The sequence below is a fragment of the Dendropsophus ebraccatus genome, chromosome 9, assembly GCF_027789765.1.
Source record: "Dendropsophus ebraccatus isolate aDenEbr1 chromosome 9, aDenEbr1.pat, whole genome shotgun sequence".
NCBI lineage: Eukaryota > Metazoa > Chordata > Amphibia > Anura > Hylidae > Dendropsophus > Dendropsophus ebraccatus.
The window spans coordinates 98,973,197-98,993,997 of NC_091462.1; the positions used below are offsets into that span (position 1 = coordinate 98,973,197).

The following is a 20,801-nucleotide window of genomic DNA, read 5'->3' on the forward strand; positions in this document are numbered from 1 at the left end:
TTGGGTGCAGAAACCTTTGGAGTTCGGACGTTTCCTGTAGTTCTTGACGGTTTGCCGACACTGCAGCAGGGATTGTGTCACCCTCCTCCATACACATCTTCTGGAATTGTGGAATAGGTAAAAGGCTGTATGCGGGAATTCCAGGCGGTACCGGGCCTGTCTCCTCCTTCCCCATGGAACGGAAAGGTATCGGGAATAAAATGCTGCAGGTTCGAGTTCGCTCGAACCTGCAAAATCGCGAAGTTTGATCATCTCTAGTCTCTGGGCAACATTGAGTTTCAGCTCCTCCCAAAATTTTCTATAGGGTTCAGGGGTGGAGACTGGATAGGCCACTCAAGGTCCATGAAATGTTTCTTATGAAGCTACGACCCATCAGGGAAGGAGGTTGTTGGCCAAAATCTTACGGTACATGGCCCCATCCATTCTCTTTACAATGCGATGCAGTCATCCTGTCCCCTTTGTAGAAAAGCACCCCCAAAATATGTTTCCACCATGCTTCATGTTAGGGACTGTGTTTTTGGGGTTGTACTATGTCCTTTTTTCCTTCAAACACGGCGAGTGGAGTGGATAACAAAAAGTTGTGACCACATGCCTCATGTGGATCATCCAGATGGTCATTGGTGAACATTAAACTGGCCTGGACATGTGCTGGAGTGAGCTGGGGGACCTCGCGTGCCATGCAGGATTATAATCCATGATGGCGTAGTGTGTTACTAACTGTAATCCTAGAGACTGTGGTCCCAGCTCTCTTCAGGTCGTTCACCAGGTCCTCCTGTGTAGTTCTGGGCTGATGCCTGACCTTTTCCTGAATCATCTTTACCCTATGAGGTGAGATCTTGCATGTGGCCCCAGACCAAGAAAGATTGACGGTCATCTTGGAGGTGATTCATCAAGATGAACCCCAGGCATATGCCAGCCATATCCCCCACTCGTCTGATAGGTGGGTTGGGGGGCGGGGGAGGAGGTGTGACCCTTGAGAAAGTCACTGTATAGTGATGAAACGTGGGGGTTTTGGAAGGGTTAGGTTTTAATTAGAGACCCCTTCACCTCTGTGAATTGCACAATTACTAATAGCTTAAGGTATATACATGCATGAAGTAGTGCATTTCACATTGTTACTAAAATCGCTTTGTCTTAAGGACCCTTAGCTAGTATCAGACATGGTGACCATGGGGTGCTCTGGTGTCCTTGGACAGCTCTTTGGTTTGGGCCATAGTGGAGAGATTGAGTGGGTGGACAGCTGTTTTTTTTTTATACAGGTTCTAAAAGGTGCACTTAATCCAAGAAATACGTGCAGAGTAGGAGGAGCTTCTTTAAGAAAAATTAATTTGTCTGTGAGAGGCAGAATTCTTGCTGGTTGGTCGGTGATCATATACCTATTACTGTACGTCTAGGGCAGTGCTTTTTAATTCCAGTCCAACAGGTCATGTTTTGAGGATATCCCGTACAAAGACACTTGTGCTAATACCTGATGCGCTCAGGATAATTATATCACCTGTGAAATACTAAGGAAATCCTCAAAACATGACCTGTTGGGGAGGCCTGAGGACTGGAATTGGAAAAAAAAACACTGGTCTAGGGAACCATCTTGGTTTCGTGCAAGAAACAGGGAGAGAAGCACTGAGCACACACTTCTCTCCCTGCTTATTGTAACAATTGGTTTGGGTCTGAACACTAAGTGGCACAATTATTAATGGCTGTGCGTGGCGGAAACTTGAAAAGTGGCTTAAAGAAAAGGTATATGAAAAATGTATACCTTATGGGTGGTGAATGGGCACGGCATTGCAAGTGGGGAGGTGTGTCCCTGTGTGCAAAATTTATCTTTATTTGCGCTCCGATTAGTCAAAAAACAAACAAACAGGCTAAACAGAACATACTAAAAAAGTATACTTACCATCCCTGTGTCTCTCTAGCACTGCCTGAACGTTTCCAGCCAGCCGCCAGCAGCTGATGGACTGCCCACTCACCCAATCAGAGACTGGGGCAGGACACTAGTACAGTCACTGGCTGGCTGAACGGGCAATCCATCAGTGGGACAGGGGCCATGATGTATTAAGAAGCCAGACAGAAACTTAGTTCCAGCTGTCTCAGAGCAGCACAGTGGAGGCACGGAGACAAGTATACTTTCTTTATTATGGTTGTAAAGCCACTTGTTTGTGAACAATACTGTAAGTGTATATATCTATACGCAGTGCGCCGCCCTGGTGGTGACAGTGGGCTAGCTATATAGACGCACCACACATTGAGCTCTTTCTCCGACACTTCGGTTTTATTGAGAAATTCCAAAACCAGAGTAACAATAGTTCCATAAATAAGAGTATTGTCCCTGATATTGTCCATTTTGGGGGTCAGTTTTTGTTTGCTGCTTTCCCCTCCCCCCCCCCATTTTGTTAAACCAATCCTGCTTTATATTATTTGATGTTCCTTTAGATCAGTGATGCCCAACCTTTGGCTCTCCTGCTGCTGCGAGACTAGAACTCTCAGCATGCCTCGACAGCCAAAAACAGGCAGGGCATGCTGAGAGTTCTAGTTTTGTAGCCATGGTCATGGCATATCATAGAAGATGACGCCCTGCACATCAATTCCTGAGAGGTCACATGATGGTAATATGTCCAACAAGAACTTTCCATGGCTGAAATGTCATGTTCTGGCTTAGGCAAAGTAACCCCACATGAAGATGGCGGCGCTCATACAGACGATGAGGTTTACATTCAGGATGTTCTTCACCAGCGGACTCTCATACAGCAAAACTTCAGGGGGCTCTTCTGGGGCAACTGGAGTCTCCATCTGACTTTCCTTGTTCCTTTCCATCCCGCATAACCAGAGTATGGCCTTCTTAAGGCGGGTGGTGAAGGGCACGTTCTCTATAGATAAGAATGAGATCACACAATCACACAATATAGATAGAGCCTTCCAATAATGCTGCACCCCCTCCTTCCATTGAGTTGCGCCTAGAAGGAATCCTGTTACCGCCAGTAATATTTTTGGGATTCCATTGCTATATTTTACCTCCTCAGCAGACATCTTACCTGCAGACTTGTTGCTAATACTGTCAGGATGGTCGGTCTCGGCGGGGGTCTCCACCACACTGTTTGTCTTTACATCTTCTCTTATTTCCGGACTACCTTCTCTTTTATCAAAACGTGTGAACCAGGTGAGACGACTGACCTTAAAGGTGAAGGAGACATGTCACATGACATAGGATCGGGGTGGGGGGTAGTTTTGGGGTTAGATATATAGGCTGTATCCTAAGGATTTCTTACCATTTCCTTGGTTGGGGGTTCGGTCCACAGACTGACACTGACCATAACTATGAGAGTCAGTAGTGCGAGGATCATAGAGAAATACAGGTAGTGTATGTACTTCACCACCGATGGCCGTGTGTCTGGCTGGTCACATTGTGGTGCTGCGTAGACGAAGTCCAACACCATGCGGATTATACCAACCACCAGCCCTATGGTCAGACCCCAGAATGCCCCCTGGAAGACAAATGTTCTAGTTCAGTGGTCATTGGAGAGAGTTGTGGGGTCGGGGGCTACTGTTTGTTTGAGAGGTCCTTGAAGCTGATATTTCTTAGGTAAACTGTCCCACTAGGGACCCCTGGAGGTATCAACTGATTTCTTGGGGTCCGACTATTTGGATTTCTAGCAATAACATGGAATCTCTATGGCTAGGTCCCCTATGTTTACTATGCAAAGAGGGGCTTCTCAAACCCACTCAACAGTCCTTATTACAGGACTGAAATGAATTGGATCCCCCCCTCCCCCCCTATTGGCTAATAGATAGGCGATCCCAGTTGGGCATTCCACCCTCCATCGATCCTGAACATCCCAATGGGTCATTAGATACGTTGTAAATCATCACCTTTTCATTCGTTCGTTTCCAAAAACATCCAGCAATGAAGACTACGGCCACAGGGGGTTGTAGGTAGGAACTTATAGACTGGATGTAGATGAAAAGCTGACCACCCTGGCTGGCCTGAACCAGAGGGATCCACAGAATGGACACGACCACCAGCACCAGCACAAACACCCTGAAATGAGGAAGACCTGACCATGAACCTTCAATGGCCTCCATGAGAGTCGTTGTACAGTAGATAGCTGTTACTCCCGTTCCTCCTCCCTATACACGCAGGCTGAGTTTGACTGAATGTATATATGTTCTTATTTCGGGGTGAGGAATAAGCCACTGCCAATGCTTCTGGCTGCAGCTTTTCTTCCTTCACCACAAAGGAGTACGATTCAACTATCCCAGTCCATAGGAGAAATGATCAGCTGAATACCTAATATACATTAGATAGTTGCCCAAACCTGCTAAAATTGATAGGTTCACATTGATTCTGACCATTATGAAACTGTTTGGTGGATTTTTTTCATCAGTTTTCCCCTCTGCAGGCTATATAATTATTTTTCAGTTGCCCCTGCGGTAGTGGGTGGAGCTTATCTGCTGTGACGTCTCCCGTACACTACACACACAGAATAGGGGATTCTATATCTCAGCATCTGCAGCAACATGGAGGCCATTACAGAGCAGTACTAAGGAGTGTAAGTGGCTTCCAGTACTGGGGTTAAATCAAATACACACTAAGGGGGAGATTTATCAAACATGGTGTAAAGTAAAACTGTCTCAGTTGCCCCTAGCAACCAATCAGATTATATAGAATAGAATATATATATATATATAGAATATGAAATGTGGAATCTGATTGGTTGCTAGGGGCAACTGAACCAGTTACACCAGGGGCGTAACTAGAAATAGCTGGGCCCCATAACAAACTTTTGATTGGAACCCCCCCCCCCCCCCCCCCCCCCGACTGACCACTAAACGGTCAAGTGAAGTCATAACTACATAACTGCTAGCTCTGGTCAGGAGTGCTTGCAGTTAAAGGGACATTTGCAAAACCCAGGAGACCAGCAGGGCCTCCCGGTGCTGCAAATGATGACGGCTCAGGGGGCCTAGTGTATTGCAGGAGCAGGCCATGGGGCCCCCTGATGCGGCGGGCCCCATAGCAGCCGCTATGGCTGCTATAGTGGTAGTTACGCCCCTGAGTTTCACTTTACACCATGTTTGATAAATCTCCCCCTAAAAGTTTCTGTAGCCTCTCTGCTGTCTTTCTGTTTGCCTCTACCTCTCTCCAGCCACTCCCCCTCCTCTTACTTTCCTTTTAATAGACGTCTATGGCACAATGTAACCTGATCCCTCAGTGGGCTGATAGTCTATTTCCCTTAAGGTGGGGCAGTTTTGCACAGTAAATGAAAGATTAGTGTTCAGGCAGGAAAGGAGCAGGTAAGAGGAGAAAGGCATTTTTCTCTGATAAGATACATTACATTTCCTATGTTATATTGTATTGATTTATGCAAAGTGTGTTAAAACAATAGAGCATATGTCAGAGGAGGTTGTTGTGGATATAATATCTGTTAGGATGACCCCCTACCTCCCTACTATCATGAGCTCCCACTCTGTAGAGCGAGGGCGGAAGTGACGCCACAGATCCATGGTGAAGATGGTGCTGGCACTATTGAATATGGATGTCAGTGAGGACATGAGGGCAGCGATCATCACAGACATCATCAGACCTCGCAGTCCTAGGAGAAAAGACAGAAAGAATCAATTATGTGTTTGTCCATTGTGCTATTTGTTAAAATGTAGTCCCTTGCAATAGATGCTGTCTTACCTGTTGGCAGTAATTCGATCACCATCTTGGGATACGCTATATCAGAACATCCCGACGGGTTTCCACAGATTGCCTTACAGAGTTCAGGATCTGCACATGCCACCTGATCTGCAGTAAAGATGAGAATTATGTCTATAATGTCAGCAGCAGTCCACTCCAGTGAAGAAGTCAACCAAGACCCTCATGTGATGTCTCTTCCCAGGACCCCTTCTTCTCTAGATCTACTTTCCCAATTAACTTTACTGTGTAGACTTGGTCTTAACTTTACCTGTGAAGAGGATCCTGCTGATCATTCCAGGAAACACCATCATGAACAAAGGTAAGAACTTGATATAAGCTGCTAACAGGGAGCCACCCTTGGCATGAGAGAGGTTCTTAGCGGACAGAGATCTTTGCACAATGACCTGGGGATACATTGACGTTGTATATAAATTAATTATCTAGACTAAGAAAAACATGGCTGCTTCTCTTGCCCTTAGGGACCCGATCAACGGCGTAAACGAGTGCCTGTCTCCTAGATCGGCGCTCGTTTACTGGGCCTGTTCCACAGCCCTGATGACCGTGAAACAAGGGCTGCAGGGACATCGTTACGGATGTCCTTGCAGTCCTTGCTTCATAAATTACCAGTCTGGGCGCAGGTCTTCTTCTTCCGGTCCCGCGAGCTGCAGCAGCTTCGGAGCGGGGCTGTCTGAACTGACAGACCGCTCAGCCAATCCCTGGCCGCGGCAGGCCCAGCCAATGATTGGCTTAGCGGTCTGTCAGTTCAGACAGCCCCGCTCCAAAGCCGATGCTGCCGCGCGGGACCGGGAGGAGAAGACCTGCGGCCCTGACAGGTAATGTATGGTTCTGCTGAAATCATCGGTCGCTGCCGCTCACCGATATTCAACCGTAGCGATGCGCTGGTGGCGAACGACGATTTTAGGTCTGAACCTAAATGAACGATCAGCCGATGACACGATCATCGGCTGATCGTTCTCTCTATTCCACGGAGCGAAAATCGGCCGAATCGAGCCGATTCGGCCGATTATCGTTCCTGTGGAATAGGCCCTTTAGCTTGGATGTGATTTTGCAGCTCAGTTCCATTGAAGTGAATGAAGCTGTTTTAGCAAGAAAGCTTTGCTTTTTCCAATCCTGGATGTGGTGTCCCACTAGGGGTGTTGCAGTTATACACACCATTCGTAAAAGTCTGTACTTCTTGTATTATTATTGTGATGAAAGTAGTATCAAAAGTTAGCCACTAGATGTCCCTATATTATGTATGTGTATATGGAAGCTGCCCAGCTGAAGGATCTCAAAGGGTTATTGTTTTATGTGTCACCAGAATCTGTAGACAACTCCTGTTAAGAGGGGACTAGCCAGAGACAACCTCAACCCACACTGTGCACAAAGAGAAGTCACAGAGCAGGACAGTATTCACTACAGTGCCAAAGAGCTAGGAACTGATCCGGACAGAGCAAAGTTGCAGTAGCTTATGAACTCTGTCTCGCAGCGCGGGTGTCAGCATGGAACCCTCAGCATTCCGTTCAACCCAGGTAACAAGGTCTGGGGCCTGTGTCACCCATTAGGAAGGTTCAGCCGAGTCTAGTGGGCATAAGGTGGTGTGAAGACTGAAATCAAAGGTCAATACATGGGCACAGGTGTTCTTCTTTTTATTCTTATTCTTCTAATGGCCCTATTCCACGGAACGTTTGTCGTTCATAAATTCGCTAAAACGACCGCTCGTTAACGATTAATTCACGACTATATTTTGCGAACGACAACATATAACACGTGAACGATAACGATTACTTTGCGGTCGTTACATGCTCGTTTAAAACGTTCGCCGGGGTGATAATTTGAATACAACACACCTAGTTTTTCAACACATTGGGTGAACGATTTCACGATTTCTAATTCAACAAAACGATTAGCGAATTAGCGTTGAAAGACTAACAATTTTTTTTCGACATGTTGAAAAACATTTTATAACGACTGAACGACGATTTTGCTGTAGTCGTTCAATCGTTTACATCTATTCCACGGAACGATTATCGTTAACGAGCGGTCGTTTTAGCGAATTTATGAACAACAAATGTTCCGTGGAATAGGGCCATTAGTATTGTACCTCATCCTCCAACATCCCGGCAGAGCACAGTACTACATGGGTTAAGACTCTCACGGCATCTTTCTCTCTGCTACTATATTCCTTGTATTACTCAGCACAACTCAACCAACCGATTATATCCTACACTGCACTTATCCTACAAATCTGGTCATTCTCTTATCAAGTGTTTATTGGAACTTTGTCAAGTGTATTCCAGAGACTTAAGAGAGTCTAAAGAAACCTTATATTGTGGAACCTGTATTACCTGCTAAATATCTGCAAGTAGTAAACCAACTCAACGTTATTCTAAGACTCTGTGATTATTTGCCGCCACCGACACAGCACACACCGCAACCTTGGGACACTTCCCCTTTCTGTGGTTGGCGGGTCTAACTATCTGGGAGGGTCACTACGCCATTCTGGCCATCTATGACATAACCCCAAGGGACCTTGTAGCAACCCGGCAAGACACTGACCACAGGAAAAAAGGGTACAACCGGCCTTGTAACTTATAAGCAGGCATGCCATCACACCTGGCGTCACATGACAACCTACCAAGGACCGGCTGTATCTCGGCCATCCAACATAGAAGGGGTGTCCCACTACAACACCTAGCAAGTGACCGGCGGCTCCTCCGACTAACATCACACCGGGGGTACACTACACTGGACAACACCTTTAAATAAAAATCTTGGGGACTTGATGCACTGAGCATTATGTACCTGATCGGTGCACCAATACCAGATAGATGGAATGGTCATCCCCACCAGGACACCGGGCCACGGCAGATCTGAGTCCACCGGATCTCGGAAGAGGTGAAATGCATCTTCTCTGGGGATCCCACAGCTGCTGTTCTCATTGCGTCTTGATGGGATGGCAGTAAAATATTTTTCCTCCAGTCCTGTATAGCCGCCAACCTCTATGAAGCCTAAATAGAGATGTTACAGTGCATCAGTGAAGGTAAAACATAGTAACACAGGGCACTGTCTACACTGGATACAACTGTAACAAACCCTCAGCCCTGAGATGTATTGGGCCAGGCTCTGGATGTAAGTGCTTTATACAAACCTTCAACTACTTACTAAACACCATGAGAATAAGAGCCCCGATGATCATGATGACCGTCTGCAATGTGTCGGTGTAGATGACGGCAGCCAGGCCTCCTACAATGCATCGGATCAGAAGATCAGTAATTCATCTCCTATCTGGACTGGAACTGGTATTTGCCATAGTGATATATAAAGAAGAGGTTAGATATGGAGCATAATATGGACGCTACTCACTGTGCACAACTCACCGGCCACAGTATAGATCGCAGTGATGATGAGTAACCCGATCACCGCCACATAGAGATCCCAGTGCAGAGCCTGCTGGATAAATAGTGCGCCAGCGTACATGTCCACCTGAAGGGAAAACCTATTATCATTTTTCATATATCTTTATAGCCATCAGAGCTTTGTGTGATTTGTATATCCCTTCATTAACCCCCAGATAAAAGCTCTAAGGACTTCACTGTCATCTGCTGCCCACTGCCTTTTAGCAGCAGAAATCTGTCTCTAGTAACAGACAAAGCAAGACAAAACACAGGAAGAGGGGGTGTGGCTTAATATGTGCACCATACAACTTGTTTATACATGGGTGTGGTTTATAAGGATTGTGGGATGGGCATGGTTTATTCACACATAGTTTTGTCTTGCTTTCCTTATTGAGAATGTAGTTAGGCCATGTTCACATCTCGTTTTCAGCCCCACGTCGGGAATCTGTGAAAAAAGGATGCCCAAAAGCACTGATTCCGGGAGGCCGAAAACGAGATATGAACATAGCCTTCCTATGTCTTGACAGTACATCCTGGGACATAGTAATCTGAATGTCTTGGAGCTTACAGATATCTTGGTGAATATGTAGATGAACAAGTAGAGGATGGCGAGATAAATCTGGATCCGTTTTCCTCCAAAGCGTCTCTGTAGATATTCAGGCATTGTGGTGACCTGGATATAAGACACGTACATAAGGGTGACATTGCCCCAGGCCTTATACATAGTGTAGTGTGTACAGCTACTTGGATTGCTTACCCCAGCTGATAAATAAATAGGGAGAAACAACCAGGCCAACACCAAGACACAGAAGAGGCCCTGCAGCGAAGAGAGTAATAATCAATCCTCAATATACAAGGAGAACAATGACTATACTGTATGATCAGACAGAGAGCAGCTACAAAGAGTGTCTCCCTCTCTGGAGGACCCAACACGTCCATACCTTCTACACACAACCCACTGACTTGATTAAATAGTTGTAATGTTTAATTTCCCCTGTGGTGGCGCTGCAGGAAAACTGAACACTTACTGCTGCGTTCCTTACAGATTGCTGCTGATCTCTGGGGGTCCCAGAGGCAGAAAACAATATTATCAGCTTGTTTTTGGGAGGTCCCATTTGACAAAAAGAATAATAATGCATTTTGCAATGACAACACATGACATCACCATGGTGGCCAAAGTCATGATGGTGGCAATGGTTTCCTGTGGTCACATGATGGGTTGTTGCTATGGACAACATCATCATCATCGTCATCGCAGGGCACTGTGTGTAATTGCTGATATAATAATATTGAGAAGAGAGTCCTCTGGAATAAGCTGAATTATGAATGCTGCTCTGGAGTTTAATATAGGAAATGTCTCTATAAAAACCACAAAACAAGTTATATTAACATGTGACCAGTAGGAGGCGCCAACTACTAAGAATGATCAGTTGAAGCAATTAACAGCTCGCTCACTGTTATAACATAATCAGGGACTTGTTAACAACATAGTAAAGACTTTCCAGCCAGAGAAATCTGCTCCCAACAACCAATCGGGTAACAGTTCATTGGTCACACAGGTCCAGTGCTATTATCTGCCTTATACACATTAACAGCTGTGACCAAGATGCTTCCACAGCAATGTAAGGTAATGTATGTACACAGTGACCCCACCAGCAGAATAGTGAGTGCAGCTCTGGTGTATAATACAGCATGTAACTGAGGATCAGTACAGGATAAGTAATGTAATGTATGTACACGGTGACCCCACCAGCAGAATAGTGAGTGCAGCTCTGGTGTATAATACAGCATGTAACTGAGGATCAGTACAGGATAAGTAATGTAATGTATGTACACGGTGACTCCACCAGCAGAATAGTGAGTGCATCTCTGGAGTATAATACAGGATGTAAGACATACTTTCCCATGTTATGTTTGGTCTTTCATACTCAATTAACTGGATTTTCTAGAATAAGGACAATGGTGGTATTGACAATGATTTCATCGCATCTCATCTTGCTGAGTGTTAGGCTGTTCTCTACATTGTACTTACATTCCATTCATAGGCATTGACTGCAATTCCTGAAGCTGCTCCAGATCCTGCCAGGCCAATGAAATGCCCGCTGCCCACATTGCTTGCAAACAAGGATGCCCCCACCTGCAGACATAAGAGGTATATAGGTGTGACTGCACAAACCTGCATAAACCCATGAAGAGAGCACATAGGTGCTCCAATAGGCTGTGCTGCAATACCGGACACAGCCTATAGACCAGAGGGGAGCTGTTTCTGTTTCTAATCTCGCACATCCTGCTTAAAGAAAAATATTATCATATGTACAAGGAGACTGATACTTACAGGCCACCATACCATGTCCTTTCCTGCCAGGAAGTAACCCTTCACGGTGCTCCGCTTTGTGCGCCACATAGACTGGCAGAAAGTTAATAATACGTTATTTGAGTAATCAGAGATCTCTAACTTCTCTAGAGAGATAAGGAAATATTAAAGGGGTTATCCAGGATTAGGACAACATAGGTGATTTCTTCAAGGGACAGCGCCACTGTTGTCCTCAGTTCCATTGAACTTAATGGAGCCAAATTGTAATAACACACACAACCTGAGGACAGGGGAGGTGCTGGTTTTGGATCCAGCAATGTTTTTCTTATCGTGGATAACCCTTTCAAAGGATTTGTTAACACATTTTTTTCTTTCAATTCAACTGGTGCCAGAAAGTGAGCTTTGTAATTTACTTCTATTTAAAAAAAAAAAAAAAATCTTGTCTGCCAGTACTTATCAGCTGCTGTAAGTCCTGCAGAAAGTGGTGTATTCTTTCCAGTCTGGAGAGCAGGGAGGTTTTCTATGGGGATTTGCTACTGCTCTGGACAGTTCCTGACATAAATAGAGGCGGCAACAGAAAGCACTGTGTTAGACTAAAGAAAATACACAACTTTCTGCAGGACATACAGCATTTGATAAGTACCGGAAGACTTGAGATTTTTTCATAGACGTAAATTACAAATCTCTGGCACCAGTTGATTCGTGAACAACCCCTTAAATGATTTATTTTCATTTGAATGGTACCGTTTTTTTATTGCTGTAATGAACTAAAGGGAAGTCTATGCATTTTTATGTGTCTCCATGGTTACAGACTACAAATAAACCCAGTGTAGTCTGATCCTGCAGTCATGTGTTTCTCAATCTCTTCTGCCCCCTTACATTGCAAATAGAAGAAGAGGTAATATGACTGCAGGATCAGACTACGCAGGGTTTGTTTGTAGTCTGTAACCATGGAGACACATAGATTTGCTAGACAAAACTGTTGGAGATTTCATTTCCCAAAGCTTTTTGTTAAGTGCATTGAAGCAATAAAAGATTTTTGTAAAAGGTTACACACCTCAGTATGAAAGGGAAAATGAGGCAGATCCTTACCCACAAACCAACTCCCAGTACAAATATAAAGTATAACACTAGAACTACAATGTCTACAACTTCCAGAGACTTCTTAGGGAAGGTTTCCCCCGTCCCGTTATTCTGGGGTAGGGTGGTCTCCATATTCTGGGATGCAGAGTCGATACTTTAGAATAATCGGCATCAAAGCTGCAAATGAGAGAAACACAAGGATGAAAGTGACAGCTACAGATGACATGACAGCTCGTCATTCAGTGAAAGTAGGTCACTAGGTGTGAATGGGGATCATCAGGACATGCTGTCAGCTGTACGACACAAGGAGGAGGTAATAAAAACATGTCTGCCTTCTTCCAGAAACAGCACCACCCTTGTACTTGGTTTCTATGTGGTTTTGCAACTCCACTGAAGTAAATGGAGGTGAATTGTAATACCACACACAACCTGAGGACAGGGGTGGTGTTGTTTTTGCATAAAAGTACCAATTAAACAACCAATGGAAACAGCGATAAAATGAATTCTATAAGAGTTTCTGTCAGTTACACAGACTTGTCAAAAGTTTTGATCACTTGTGGTCTCAGTGCTGAGGCCCCTATGATCTCTGGATATTCTGAGAGAAGTTCGGGCTCATGTGCTTCTCTCTCTGGCTCGCCGTTTCACCCAACTTTAAGTCCACTTCTCCCTGCTATACATAGCAATTGCTGGAAGCTCCAATTGATCAAAACTGATCAAAAAAGTGGTTTTAGGTGACTAGAACAGAAATCCCGTCAGTGTATTATAATGAACAGTCGTGTAGCACTTTCTAATAGATTTCTAGCTTGCTGCTTTCTGTAAATGGATGGGTTCATTCTTGTCTACCTCGGGACTATGATAACACTGCCTGACCTAGGCCTAAAAACACATCTGCTGAGATACACTGATACAAGACAGATAGATGTTCTCATTCACCAACAGCAAGCAGTGATCCTAACATATGTGTGAAAATGATACAAAAAGCCTCCTATCATGCCAATATAAAGTATATAGAGTGGTAGATGAGTATACAGGCGATCTGTCATCATTAGTATATGATGACTTTAAACAATGGCTATTAGTACAGACTCTCCCTATACTATATCCCGATGACAAAGGCGGACATTGTTCTGCAGACAGTCCTGTGTTTGTCATCTGGAGTCGATGCTTACCAAGTGCCTGCTTGATGCGTCTTCTTCTCGGGGCAGAAGGAGAGAGGGAAGTAGACGGCAGAATTTCTTCGGCTCTGGGGTCAAACTCCAAAGTGTGAGGCTGTGGTTAAACTGTAAGAATGGAGGTGTGGGGAGCTCGCCCTACTACGCTGCCCAGGTATAACGCAATGGATCGTGCCAGGCTGGCAGGAGTCCCAGGGAGCCCTGTGCTCGATCCTCAGCTGCCAACAAGAAGGAACCGGAGAGGTGACAGCACAGAGGGAGGTGGTGCCCGAATGACAGGGCGACTGCTCAAATTATTGTATTAACACGTCTGTGCTAGGTTCCTTTATGTTGTAATAGTTGGAGCTGCTCATTGTGTTTAGATTGTTGTACATGTGTAAGATGCTGGAGCTGTGGACCAAGGAAGGTGTCTGTCCCTATCTATAGCACCCAGTGCCACCACTAGGAGGGGGCAGGGCCGTATTTACCACTAGGCACCCGTTGTCCGATGCCTGTTGCAGCACCTTGCAGGGGGAAAGAAACTTTTTTTAAAAAAAATTTTTTTAGTCTCCCACCTCCCATTCTGACTTGCCAGTCACAGTATGGAGGTATTGGTCAGGTCTGGTGTGGTGGTGTTATCCAGTCACAGTATGGTGATATTGGTCAGGTCTGGTGTGATGGTGTTATCCAGTCACAGTATGGTGATATTGGTCAGGTCTGGTGTGGCGGTGTTATCCAGTCACAGTATGGCGGTATTGGTCAGGTCTGGTGTGGCGGTGTTATCCAGTCACAGTATGGGGGTATTGGTCAGGTCTGGTGTGGAAGTGTTATCCAGTCACAGTATGGCGGTATTGGTCAGGTCTGGGATGGCAGTGTTATCCAGTCACAGTATGGCGCTATTGGTCAGGTCTGGTATGGCAGTGTTATCCAGTCACAGTATGGTGGTATTGGTCAGGTCTGGTATGGCGGTGTTATCCAGTCACAGTGTGGCAGTATTGCTAAGGTCTGGTATGGCAGTGTTATCCAATCACAGTATGGTGGTATTAGTCAAATCTGAAAAAAAAAAAAAAAAAATTGGTCAGCTCTCCTGTTACAGTGAGCTGTTGCATTTTTCTGTGTTTTTGTATGTTTGCAATTTCAGCCATAGCAATGTGCTCCTGCCTAGTGTGAACGGTGTTCTAGGAGAGCTGACCAATTTTGTCTTTTTTTTTTTCTGTGTTCCAGTTGGGGGAGTGGCTGCCTCTACTTGGTCGTGCACTCCACCTGTCCCACCCAGGTGGTGCAATTATTTTGCAGGTATTAGACGGATCTTGCATGCCCAGAGCATAAGCGTATTACACGCCATGGAGAGGCCATAGTACAGTGTAGGGATGCACGATGCACCGAAAAATCAATACTACTATCGATTTTCGGGGCAAAAAAACGGGTCAATACCAGGATTTCCTGGTATCGATACTTTATGTTAAACTACAAAATAGCGTAGTTTAACATATAGTGCCGAGAACATGACAGGCGGCTACCTGAGCGTCTGTCATGTTCTCTCTCTGCCACCCCTGTGGACACAGACCCGGGACCCTGTGCGCGGCATATTTTACGTCGCCGCTCCTGCCTCTGACATCGCCAGCCCCGGGACACGTGTGTGTCACTGCGGGTCCTAAGGGCTAAGATGAGGACCTTCCCCCCCCTCCACAGGCACCGAGCATGAGACACAGCTGGGCCGGTGAGTGTCTGACAAGAGCAGAGGGGCAGCACAGGGTCGGCGGCAGGAGAGGGAGGAGAGCGGCTGAGAGCTGCACAGTCCGGGAGAGGAGAAGGCAGGAGAAGGCTGGAGGTGCGGGAGGCGAGGAGAAGATCTGACAGGAGCTGGGTGGCTGTGAGGTGAGGGCGGCAGGCAGGATCGGCAGGACACTCCCGGGGCCGGCATCAGCAATGTGGGGGGTGAACAAAAGGTCGGCCTGGCTGCGACTGTGAAGGGAAGGGGGAGGGGGGCTGTAGCCTGCACATTACTCTGCCGCCCGAATCCAGCTGGAATAGTGCAACTACAACCCCCATCATCCCCCTCACAGCTGAAGTTTATCACATGACTAAAGTCCCCATCATCCCCCCTGATAGCTGAAGTGTATTACATGACTACAGTTCCCATCATCCCCCTGATAGCTGAAGTGTATTACATGACTACAGTTCCCATCATCCCCCTGATAGCTGAAGTGTGTGTTACATAACTACTGATAAGCTACTGATAGCTGAAGTGTTATTGTGCATATTATAAGATTATCACCTTCCTGATGACACACGGTAAATGGTGCAAGCGGAGGAACCACCAAATTCAGTACCACATAAAAACGGGCTACTAAATAAAACTACAGATTGACCCATAGCCATGTTAAGAATCAGAATAGGGCTACTTTTTTAAGAACATTTATTTTAAATAATGGAAACTTTATTTATAAAGTAATATGGTTCGTACAGACCTAACAGTCGGGGGGATCTCTATTGTGTTTTTTTTTAAAAATATAATTTATTAAGTATCGAATTGGTATCGAGCATTGAAAAAAAAAAGTTGGTATTGGTATCGAACTCAAAATTCTTGTATCGTGACATCACTAGTACAGTGTAGGGTCTTCCTCGATATGAGTCCACCTTACCATGGTGAGGCAGTTTATACTGTTTGCAAACAGTAACCAAGAGACTCATTATTTTTGTGGGAGTTTTTTTTTAGCAGTTAGGGAGGGATGCTTTTAACTATTTTCATGTCTATGGTGGGTCTGTATCTTGGTGTTGCATTTTTCTTTGTTATTGGTCAAATCTGGTGTGGTGGTGTTATCCAGTCACAGTATGGTGGTATTGGTCAGGTCTGGTATGGCAGTGTTATCCAGTCACAGTATGGTGGTATTGGTCAAATCTGGTGTGGTGGTGTTATCCAGTCACAGTATGGTGGTATTGGTCAGGTCTGGTATGGCAGTGTTATCCAGTCACAGTATGGTGGTATTGGTCAGGTCTGGTATGGCAGTGTTATCCAGTCACAGTATGACAGTATTGGTCAAGTCTGGTGTGGTATGGCGGTATTGGTCAGGTCTGGTATGGCAGTGTTATCCAGTCACAGTATGGCGGTATTGGTCAGGTCTGGTATGGCAGTGTTATCCAGTCACAGTATGGCAGTATTGGTCAAGTCTGGTGTGGTGGAGTTATCCAGTAACAGTATGGCGGTATTGGTCAGGTCTGGTGTGGCAGTGTTATCCAGTCACAGTATGGCGGTATTGGTCAGGTCGGGTGTGGTGGTGTTATCTAGTCACAGTATGGGGGTATTGGTCAGGTCTAGTATGGCGGTGTTATCCAGTCACAGTATGGTGGTATTGGTCAGGTCAGGAGGTGTGAATATCTCTTTTATTGCTAAATATGTATGGTCGGTTACAAAGCAGTCAATAGATAGTGTTCTGCAGGTGAGAAAGCAAAATCTACTAGCCGCTCTGCAGTGAACACAAGGGGGAAGCTATTTCTATTGGCTGGCTGCGAAATGTGGATGTGCACATTGCTTCACACTCTGATCACCAGGTGGTGCCAAACTATGTCATAACACTTCACCAGGGGCGTAACTACCACTGTAGCAGCCAGCACATCAGGGGGCCCCATAGCCAGCTCTTACAATACACTGAGCCCCCTGAGCTGTCATCATTTGGAGCACCAGGTGGACAAGCAAGCCTCCGGGGTTCTGCAAATGTCCCTGACAAGTGCTTGCAGTTACGACTACACTTAACAGCTTAGTGGCCAGTCGGAAAGGAAGGGGGGCCCCAATCAGAAGTTTGCTAAGGGGCCCAGCCATTTCTAGTTACGCCCCTGCACTTCACTAAATTACTGGGACCCCCACTGATCTAGAGAATGGTGAGAAAAGTGTTCCTAGGATACATGGAGCGCACAGTGTGTGAGGTCAGCGCTCCATCCATACTCTATGTGCCGATGGTGCGGGATTCCCTGCATGCTGGACCTCCATGACACCTGACAGACCCCATTGAGTGCTGCAGCCCTTCTTCTTAAACAGTCACTTGGGGTCTCTGTAATTAGACCCCAATGATCAGGGAAATCACTATACAACATGAATATGTGCATCTCCAGAGAGAAGTCACCACTGTAGCTCACTTTTGGGTGTGTGATTATTGTTTCCCTATGCAAATATTCAGATGGTGAATTAGTCGTCTCGGTGACACCTCAGGTGGTAGCATCAGTTCTGCCAGTGACTGGGATGTAAAGTGGCGAAGTCTACAAGGAACTATAAGAATATGCTAATAGGTGCCCTGTATGTATTTGCCCCCAGTAGGTAGCCAAGAAATCTAAGCAGGTAGTTACTGCCCCCTATAGGTAGATACGTGCCCCCAAGTAAATACCAGGTGTTTCCAGCAGGTATTTCCCCCCAGTAAATAGGTGCCTCTTCCAGTATGTAGGTGTCCCCTGGAGGTAGCCAGATACCCCTCCCATAGGTAGATATGTGCCCCCAGTAGGTAGTTCCCCCTTAGGTAGTTGCTGCCCCCTATAAGTAGATAGGTGCCCCAAAGTAGATGCCTGGTGCATTAGCAGGTAGGTGTCCCCTGCAGGTAGCCAGATGCCCCTCCCATAGGTAGATATGTGCCCCCAGTAGGTAGTTACTCCCTTATAGGTAGCCATATACAACCCCCTGTAGATAGGTGCTTCCCCTAGTAGATATTTGGTGCCCCCAGTAGGTAGTTGCACCTCTATAAGTAGCCAAGTGCAAAGGTCTTGCCTTGCTCCTGGCCGCCTATAACCTGCAGGCTCATTGAGATTGAGTGGCCTACAGGGAGATTGACAAAGCCAGAAACCAGCAGTTCTTTGCTCGGTTGATTTTCAACTACAAGTATGTCCTGAGTACATGCCTGCAGATAGAAGCGACACTTAGCAGTGACGAGGATCCAAAGCAAGTGTGAGTGCCTACTCTGCCTACCCTTTGTCCTGACCCTGGTAGCTGCAAACTACCCAAATTACAGAGAGGTTGCAATCAGGTAGCAGCTGTATGCAAAGATGGATTTTTTGCAACTGTTGCGTCCCAGTCACATGACTCAGTGTGACATCATTCACTCCATGTTTTATCCCAATTCTGGTTTTGCCAAAAAACTACTGATGCAAAATACAGTAATACTAATGACCTAAGATGAGATACACATTACACCCAGGCTGCAATGAATAACCATAAGCGAGCAATTACAAGACTGCTAGAAACTTACCAGTGCCCCGGCCAAAGCAAACACCGTAATCCCAGCGACTGCGTAATCCGCAGGATCTCGAGTCGTCCCAGTGGAGAAAGATGCAAAAATAGTAGAGTAAATATGACGAACAGCAACAACATAAAACCCCAACATGCTGCCCTAACACTTAAAGGGAACCTGCCATCACTTTCATGCTGCCTGAACCACCAGTGATTCCTAGCGTCTTCTCTCCATCCCAACAACCTGGATGTATAGATCAGTTCCTATACCCTAACAGAAAGAGATCCTTCAATCAAGGCTGGTGGGGTGGAAAGAAGTATTCACTTAAATGGGCTTTCTCATCACAAAATCTATAGCTAGAGTAGATCATTAAAAGTTAAGAAACTTTGCAATTGGTTGTATTAACATTTTTAGCTGTGTCTCCCTGCTAGACACTCTGGGCTGTCTGTTCACTCACTCCCCGACCACTCCCCCAGTGGTGGGGACCACCTTATCTGCAGTAATCCGTCTGACAGCTCTCAGCTCGTGGAGCTCTCAGAATGGGACCTGGCATAGCAGAGCTGAACAGAACAGCAAAGTGCTGCTGGCCAGAACAGCCAATAACCGTGTAGGTGCTCACGCTCCGCTCAAAGTAGTAAGTGAGGGCAGACCAGGAGTATGAAAAGGGGTAAATTTGGCAACTTTAAATAAACTGAAACACCAGACACCAGTGACACTGTACACCAGAGCAAATACGCAGATTCTTACCTTCTCCCTGGCATACACCAGCTGTAACCCCCCATTCACTTGAACAGCGAGTATGGGAAGTGCGGCAAGGCGGCCTTCTCCCTGCCTAATTTATCAAGGTTTACATCTGGAAAAAGGCATAAACCAGGCAAAAACCTACACTTGCTCCCGAGCAGGTGTAGATTTTTGTGCAATGCCTGCGCTGAGCAAAGGGCAAGCTGACTGGCAATACTAAAAGGCATATGCAATGGCGTAGCTACCACAGAGGGAGGTTAGGCAGTTGCTATGGGGCCCATGCAGGAGGGGGGCCCAGGGGAGAAGGTAAGAGCGTGTGTCCTTCTGCTTAACCCCTTATGTACTGCAGTGTATAAGTGACCCAATGTTTACTTACATGCTGCAACAGAAAAAAGGGTTAACAAGCAGGAGACAAAGAGATTTCCTCCGATAACCTCTGACCTCTGTTCTCCAGCTGCGAAAGTAGGAAAGGAAAATGTGCAGAGCTCCATGCAGAGGTCAGGGGTTATTAGTGGACGAGCAGTAAAGCAGATATCTCTTTGTCTTTTGAACTTTGAGTCACTTACACACTGCAGTACATAAGGGGTTAAGCAGAAAGTAATCTGCCTCTTGCACCTATGTATTTAACGTTAGGGGCCCCTAATGGGCCCTTATAGGTAAAAACAGTGGACCTACAGAGCAAGCAGCCATTGGCTCTCTGCTCTGCCAGTCACTCTTGTGGCTGCAGCAAGGAACATCACAGAGCATATACTGTGTATGTATATCTATCTATCTGCGCAGTGCTTTGTGTTGTGCGTAGGGGAGGGGGGCCTCTTTATATTTTTTTCCATGGGGAACCGTGAATCCTAGATACGCCCCTGGGCATATGCCAGGGAAAAGGGGGGGGGGGGGCTTTATTTATGACTGGCATCTGAGTATACCAGTCTGGATAAATGTCCCCCTATATGTAGTCTGCCTTCTCCTGTCATATAACAAATTTTTTACATTTATATAGGTGTATAACAGTATACTAAAACTCTATCATAGGATATATATATATATATATATATATATATATATATATTAGCACTAATAGACTTGGGGAAGCTGTCTGTGCCAGTAGCGATGTAGCCATGGCACAAGAATTTGCTTTCCTGGAATACCACTTGCTAAACCTTTACCTTGCAGTACACACCAACTGCCTGTAGATGGTGTCATGATCTTTGCTATAACTCCCCCCCCCCACAC

The 20,801-nt window shown here is 45.8% G+C and overlaps 1 protein-coding gene across 1 annotated transcript; it reads right to left on the reverse strand.

The window, feature by feature from the left end:
• Positions 1-2,247: 2,247 nt before the first annotated feature.
• Positions 2,248-13,737, reverse strand: SLC5A11 (solute carrier family 5 member 11). The gene is made up of 16 exons (XM_069983999.1): positions 13,639-13,737; positions 12,479-12,646; positions 11,408-11,479; positions 11,105-11,209; positions 9,830-9,889; positions 9,641-9,745; positions 9,055-9,160; positions 8,840-8,920; positions 8,480-8,685; positions 5,943-6,078; positions 5,675-5,782; positions 5,435-5,585; positions 3,865-4,033; positions 3,264-3,479; positions 3,030-3,168; positions 2,248-2,864 (listed from the first exon to the last, which is right to left on the reverse strand). Exons 2-16 carry the CDS (start codon positions 12,599-12,601, stop codon positions 2,653-2,655), a joined length of 1,989 nt encoding a protein of 662 aa, XP_069840100.1. The 5' UTR covers positions 12,602-12,646; positions 13,639-13,737; the 3' UTR covers positions 2,248-2,652.
• Between the last annotated feature and the right edge of the window lie 7,064 nt (positions 13,738-20,801).